We start from the raw sequence: 7,379 nt of genomic DNA, 5'->3' as shown, positions 1-7,379 counted from the left end.
ATAGTACTAATAATATCTACATCATTTTCCTTTAATAATGAGGCAGCTCGCAGCACGCAGCTAGAAGCATCTCACCATGTGCGTAGTTGATAACCCTATGTGATTTGTCGATTTCAAGAGAAATCATTACTAACCACATAATTATAAACCATAATTAATTTTTATTATCATCTCAGAACCAGAATATTTCTTTACTTTTTCGTCGTTTTTCCTTTTCTGTCTTAAAAAAAAAAAGTAGAACAAGACAGGAAGAAAGTAACTGTAAAGCACGAAGACTTGACTAAGCGCCGCATAAGTCATAACATTCAGATTCAGGACACGCAAAAGGAAGAAAAAAGAGAACAAGTTGGAATAACCGCGTGCATCAAGTTGCGTACCTTACTCCAGTCCAAGTATATGCCTTCTTTTCGAGTTTTAAGTAGGTAAATTTATAATTTTTTTTCTAGGTATCTCTAATTTTGATTTTGATTTTTTTAAAATTATTGATGCATTTTCAATCTCTTAAATGTTATCCCTAAAATCAGATTTAGACGTTGACATGTGTAACACATTATTATATTTTGATCTGATGGACGATGATTTTTACGTGCCACATTCTGATGGTAAGTTGACAACATCAATACATTTTTATTGTATATATTATCGTGACACGTGACGATCAATATTTTTTATAACCATTAAATATATTAAAAGATTAAATGCGTTAATAATTAAAAAAAAAGAACAAAATCGAAATCGGAAACAAAAATAGCTTTTAAATAAGTAACTGTGACTGTTTCATCTGATTTGATCTCTTTTGAAAAATAACCGTACAAAAAGAAGAATTGAAAACATCGAGCCACAGCTACAATCACTGCAACACTTTAATTGCTAGATTACCTGAACTCAACGATCAGTAGCAGCACAAAGACACGTGATGATGTGTGAATTGTGATGACACTAACTAACATGGCGCACAATAACATCAACTCCACCACCATGGATGGCGTGCCTCACCGAGTCAACAGCCCGCGTTACACCGGTTCGATGACTCGTCGAGCTCACTCATTCAAACGCAACAACAACAGCAATAATGAAATTGAGCTCCAAATAAACTCACCCAGATCACCCTTGGTTTCTGCTGAAGGCTCTGTTTTGAAAAGGAATCAGCATCATCATAAGGAGAAAAAGAACAAGTTTGGCCATTGGGTGTTCTTGCTCTTTTGTGGGGTATGCTTGTTTCTGGGTCTTCTCAAGATTTGTGCTTCTGCCTGGTGGTTCGGATCTAAAGTACACAGTACACACGAATCCATTATTCAGGTTTCAATCAGGCCACAACTTTCATATTATTATTATTGGGTTAAACTATTCATTTTGTCTTTTCATTTTAAGTTTTAGCTCCTATACCAGAAAAAAAAAACTAGAAGTTTTAGTTCCTATTCATTTTATACTTATAGAAATTGTTCTCTGGTATTAGCCACACGGATCAAAGCTTAACTTTTATGTATGTGCAGTGACTAAATTTTTTTACAGTTTTCTAGTATAGGGACTGAAACATAAAATTAAGACGACTATAGGGACAAGTGATTAGTTTAACCTTATTAGTATTACGATGATGATATCATCATCTAAACGTTAGTTGAAAGGAGAACTTATAATTGGGAACCTTTTGTTTTCATTTTTCATGTACTGCTATTTATTGATGATAGATATTGCACCAAATTGTGAAACCCCAGAACAAAACTTAAGTGCTTCGGTGTTGTTCTTCAGTCAAAGTTAGAGTTTCATCTCAATGACAACCTATGCCAAGTTTAATTTAAATCATTATTACATAGACTATTGAGATAAAACTTCAATTAGAGTTTCACTTCAATGATAACCTATGCCAATGCTTAATTTAGGAGGAGTGTTAGTAACATATTTTCTAATACACTCCTTCTAAGACTTTCTCTTATTAATTAAACTTTATTGAAAACTATAAATTCATGAGTGAGATTCATTAAGTAAGGAGTGGGGCCCACATAATTTAGTGATTCCCAACTAACTTCCGTCAATATTATGTTAGAAGGCCTGTTGATAACATTTCTCTTAATTTAAACCTTTATTACGTAGATTATCAAGATGAAACTTCAATTTTGATTGGAAAACATCAAAAGTGCCTAAGGAAGTATATCTAAGCTTTCTCCTAATTTTCAAGGATTTAGGTAGATTGAGAATGAGATAGGTCACACTAAGTAAATTATTTCACCCTTTTATCAGGAACTATCTGACTCCATCACTAGTCGAAATCTAATGGATCAAAGCTCCCATGGTTATGCATATAGGGAGGGAGCAAATGAGGTTGAACGAACTCTAAAGATGGTAACTACAGGGGTAATTGATAGCCAGGCTGGCATGGCTGAAGTAAGCCTCTAATCTTTGTCTCATGTGTTCAGGTGTATTATTCAGTTATTTTTTGTTTGGTTGTCAAATAAAATGACAAGGTATATGGAATGAACAGCAAAAGGTGATTTATTGGTGTATAAATTCAAAGATGTTTTTACCTTTTCATTTATCAAAACTTGCTTTTTATTCAGGAATCAGGTGTCTGGTCTAGACCCAACTATGACAATTTCACCCAATGTATAGACCTGCCAAGAAATCATAAAAGTATGTAATTTTATCATCAAGTATACTCCTTTCTCCTATTCATGTTCCAAAATTTCTCTCTGATAAATTCCTGAATTCTTTTTGCAGAGCTAGATGAAAAGACCAATGGCTACATTCTAGTAAATGCTAATGGTGGCCTGAATCAAATGAGATTTGGGGTCTGGCTTTGTTGTTTTCGAATGAAATATTTGAGAAAGTTAGGCAGCAAGCATAATCTAATGTGTCAAAATATTTTGAATGCAGATATGTGATATGGTTGCTGTTGCTAAGATTATGAAGGCAACACTTGTTCTTCCTTCTCTCGATCACACCTCTTACTGGGGTGATGCAAGGTTGGTTTATTTTTACCTCCTCTTGTACTGTGGTATTGGAAAATTGGATTGATTGGTGTTAGCATAATGCCCTTGTTTCTTGCAAGCCCAAAACTTCATTCAGTTTTAAATCATTGCTGATTGTTGATGAAAGGTTTGTCTAGTGTTACTGTTAGACCAGTTTAACTTGAGGCAACGCACACAACAGAACTAAAGATGATCAAATTGCTGTAAGAATTGAAGTTGGGGTAAATTTAGCCTGTTGGAACTTGTGCTACACTTTTGAGAAATGGCCATCAATTGCAATCTTACAACCAAAATCTTTTTATAGACAATTTTCATATTTTTTTTAACCTTAAATGGCAAGAGTGATCTAGCTGGTTCTTTGAATTTCTCCCTCTCCCATATATTTTCCCTCCAGCTATCATTTTTTAAGTTAACAGTAATATCAATTGATGGGTTTCCAGTTTAACAATTGTCTCTCAGGTGATGTTTTAAGTTGCAAATAAGCTTCAATATTCAATACTTTACTCTGTAGTTAATTTGTTTTGATATATTTGCAGTGGCTTCAAGGATTTATTTGACTGGAAACATTTTATTGAGACATTGAAGGATGATATCCACGTAGTTGAGACATTACCACCTGCCTATGCTGAAATTGAACCTTTCTCGAAAACTCCAATATCTTGGTCTAAGGTAGGTCAACATAAATTGTCTATCTCCAGTTACTTGTTTTTTAATCCAAAATGATGCTTCTTTAATCAATTTATTGTATTCTTGTGGAAGGTTAGCAACCCATATGATCCATTTTAGGTAGTCAGTTGTAGTATATAAGAAAATAGAAGTATCAAATGATAGACATATACATTTGTCATCATATTCATTTTGAGTTGCTTTGTGTCATATAATGACAATGTTTTTATTTTGTCCTTTTTTCATAATGTTTTAATGACAGTCAATAAATTTACATGCTTGTTCACAGGCCAGTTACTACAAGAATGAGGTTCTTCCCCTGCTAAAGCAGCATAAAGTGATCTATTTCACCCATACCAATTCCAGACTTGCTAATAATGGAATTCCAAGCTCCATACAAAAGCTAAGATGTCGTGTAAATTATAGAGCATTGAAATATTCAGCTCCGATTGAAGAATTCGGAAGCAAATTAATATCTAGAATGCGACAGAATGAAAATCCTTATCTCGCGCTTCATTTGAGGCAAGTTACAACTCTAATATTTTAGTACAACAAGAAGAGTGGATCTTCTTCTCTTTCATCTTTCTTCCTTCCCCCCCTCCTTACATTTTACTCATTTTCATTTGTCTGAGTCTATCTGTATTTTTAATGCTGAAAGACTTGTGACTATGGTTATCTTCTGTTCTTATCATATAAATGCATAGCTCAATTACCACCAAGTTCCTTTGGGGATTACTTGATCATAAATAATTCATTTATAGTCTAACCGTAGGATTAAAGCATACTTAGAAGTAGTTTTCTGGTGGAGTAAGACTGTAAGAGCCCCAATTATTAGGCTGGTGTTAATATTTTTATCCTGTCAAGGAGTTTTAAATTACATATTTTGCTTTAAATTACCTTGCTCTATTTTCTTTTTGTAACAGGTATGAGAAGGATATGCTTGCATTTACTGGCTGCAGTCACAATTTGACAGCAGAAGAAGATGAAGAGCTACGACAGATGCGGTATGAAGTTGGTCACTGGAAGGAGAAGGAGATTAATGGGACTGAGAGGAGATTGACTGGAGGTTGTCCATTAACTCCTAGGGAAACTTCCCTATTGCTTAGAGCACTAGGTTTTCCATCACAAACCAGGATTTATCTGGTAGCTGGAGAAGCATATGGTAGAGGAAGTATGAAATATCTTGAGGATGCTTTCCCCAACATTTTCTCTCATTCCTCTCTGTCTTCTGAAGAAGAGTTGAATCCTTTCAAGAATCACCAGAACATGTTAGCTGGCATAGACTATATTGTTGCACTTCAGAGTGATGTATTTCTCTATACTTATGATGGAAATATGGCAAAGGCAGTACAAGGCCATAGGCACTTCGAAAACTTCAAGAAGACTATCAATCCAGACAAGTAAAATATTCTTAACCTATTCTTCTGTATTACTTCTTGCTTGACTGGTTCATCATATGCATTCTACTGCTATGTGAAACTGTTTCTGATTTCAAGGGTCGGTGCAGGGTAAATTTTGTTAAACTCGTTGATAAGTTGGATGAAGGAAAAATTTCTTGGAAGAAGTTCAGCTCCAAGGTAAAAAGGCTGCATGAAGATCGAATCGGTGCTCCGTATCCCAGGGAGCGGGGAGAATTTCCTAAGCTAGAGGAAAGTTTTTATGCAAATCCTCTGCCAGGATGTATATGTGAAAGAAAATTAGATACTTCACAGTAGGTTGTCTGTCATATGGTTGATGCCATGATGAGGGTTGCATGTATTGGCCATTGTGGCTATGCTGTCTCAGTACTTCTGTCTTGAGAAGGTGGAAATTTGATTGTACAAAAGCTTGGTTATTTGATAAGTTCTATGTATTGGCCTGGATGATGGACATGTTTACATGGGGCCAAGAAAAAGGGTTAAGAACTGAGCCACTCAGCTGCATTACAAATTAAAGGATCAAGCACAGGCAGGTCAAGTATACAGTATACCATTCACAACACATGATAATCATTAAACACCATACCTTGAGGGGCAAACCTCATCCTTAATCACACTACTAATGAAGAGTTTTTTTTTCTTTTTCATTTATAGATTTTAAATTATTTAATATCTTTTCATGCCAAGAAAAGATGGTGAGACCGAATAAGGGGTATTGTTATAGTTCATTATTCAATAATACAAAATATTATGGCTTTTGTGCATTATCAATTCTTTTAAGCTTGTGTCCTTAGATAAGAGATTCATTTTACTCATTTTATTTAACCTTTTGATATGTCCGTTAAAGATGTGAGTCTTCATACAATTTGGCTGCTTTAAAAGTCAGATTTTTCACAATTGTTTGATGAAAAATTAAGAGTTAGGTCAAATAGACAGAAAATTAGTCAAAATATAATTGTGATTGAAGGGCAGTTAGAGGTCAAAATATGAGGAGTTATTAGTCTATTTAAAGGCTATTAAGCTTATCAACTCATTATTAGAGAACTAATTATTAGGAAAAATATTCGGTGTAGCTTTTTAGTTATCCAATCACAATTGAAGTTAAGGTTTATCCTTCTTAAGTCTTAACTATTCCTTCCATTTCAAATATTCTATAATTTTAAATTTTTTTATTTGTTTCAAAATATTTGTTATTTTAGAATATTAAGAGAGTATTATTTCACAGTTACACTTCAACTATTTTAATAAAAGAAGTCAAAGAAAATAATTTTATCATAATAACTAGCATGATTAATAATTTTCTCAAAATATATGATATGTATCGCCAAACTAAAATGAGATTATCTCAACTTAATCGGTGGTCTGGTCAAGTCTTGATTATGCATCTATGTAAACTATTCGAAAGGAGAATTTTGCACGGATAATAGTTCAATCTAACTCTAGCAGAATTACAGTATATATATTGCCAATTAGAAGTGGCCCTGAGTTCTTCTCTAAAATGTGGCTGAGACAAGTTCCTTCTAAAATATATGGCAAATTTTTGGATCGTTGATTGGTTTGAAGTTCAAAAATATGCTGAAGCAAGAAGCTACAAAAGAAGGCTGCAATTCACGGATACATTTATTTCTTTATGTATAAGTTGTTTTCTTTTGGTTACTCAGATTTTAAGCTGCAGTTTTTGTACTTTTTGTGCTAAAAATGAGTTTGTCTTTAATAAATACTTTCATTTTGCTTTTGAAAAAAAAAAATCTCCTTTTCTTCTTTCTTTCTATGATGGAAACCACTTTGCATTCCCGTCAAACACAGTAAATAAAATGCAATTAAAGTTAGGTCGAGCACGATAACCTTGGCAGATAGCTGCACTGGTATTTTTTAAATGAGGGAGGTTACTCGCCTCGTTATTATGTCATATATTAGATGATAATGATTATATAAATCTTATGTTATTTAGGGAATGACCTCGCTTGTCCACGACGTGGTCAATGTATAAATAATATAATAGTTGTCCAAATCAATGTTGTGTAACTCGCGATTTTATATAAATTTGTGGAAATTTTGTAAAATCGACTCGTAATCTCGTAAGAATTTATTTTATATAAAAATGTATTAATATTTCTATATATAAAATCATTACTAAATATTTTAACCCTAAAATAAATTAAAATAACAAACTTGAACAATCATACAATACAAAACATAAGTTCTTAAAATAAAAGAATTTATAAAAATATAGAAATAGTTCAAATGTCATTAATCCTCTAATTAAATCATCTTCAATATCATCACCACCACCATCATCTTCATCTCCATCGTTTTTAAGATCTTCCTT

The 7,379-nt window shown here is 33.3% G+C and overlaps 1 protein-coding gene across 1 annotated transcript; it reads left to right on the top strand.

Moving 5' to 3' along the window:
- Nucleotides 1–353: 353 nt before the first annotated feature.
- On the top strand, nt 354–5,814 carry LOC100807090 (O-fucosyltransferase 35). Its single transcript, XM_003546456.5, has 9 exons — nt 354–1,299; nt 2,239–2,382; nt 2,556–2,628; nt 2,716–2,786; nt 2,872–2,960; nt 3,503–3,635; nt 3,922–4,154; nt 4,556–5,032; nt 5,140–5,814. The coding sequence occupies exons 1-9, from the start codon at nt 934–936 to the stop codon at nt 5,345–5,347; spliced, it is 1,794 nt and encodes a 597-aa protein (XP_003546504.1). The 5' UTR covers nt 354–933; the 3' UTR covers nt 5,348–5,814.
- The last annotated feature ends 1,565 nt before the right edge of the window (nt 5,815–7,379 follow it).

The sequence above is a fragment of the Glycine max genome, chromosome 15 (genome assembly GCF_000004515.6).
Source record: "Glycine max cultivar Williams 82 chromosome 15, Glycine_max_v4.0, whole genome shotgun sequence".
Lineage (NCBI taxonomy): Eukaryota > Viridiplantae > Streptophyta > Magnoliopsida > Fabales > Fabaceae > Glycine > Glycine max.
This window is presented reverse-complemented; position numbering and strand designations above follow the sequence as displayed.

Coding starts and splice junctions, on each gene's coding strand:
- LOC100807090 (XM_003546456.5), top strand. CDS start 934: ATGACACTAACTAACATGGCGCACAATAACATCAACTCCACCACCATG. Junction 3,636..3,921: donor CTCCAATATCTTGGTCTAAG/GTAGGTCAACAT, acceptor GCTTGTTCACAG/GCCAGTTACTACAAGAATGA. Junction 5,033..5,139: donor AAGACTATCAATCCAGACAA/GTAAAATATTCT, acceptor GGGTCGGTGCAG/GGTAAATTTTGTTAAACTCG.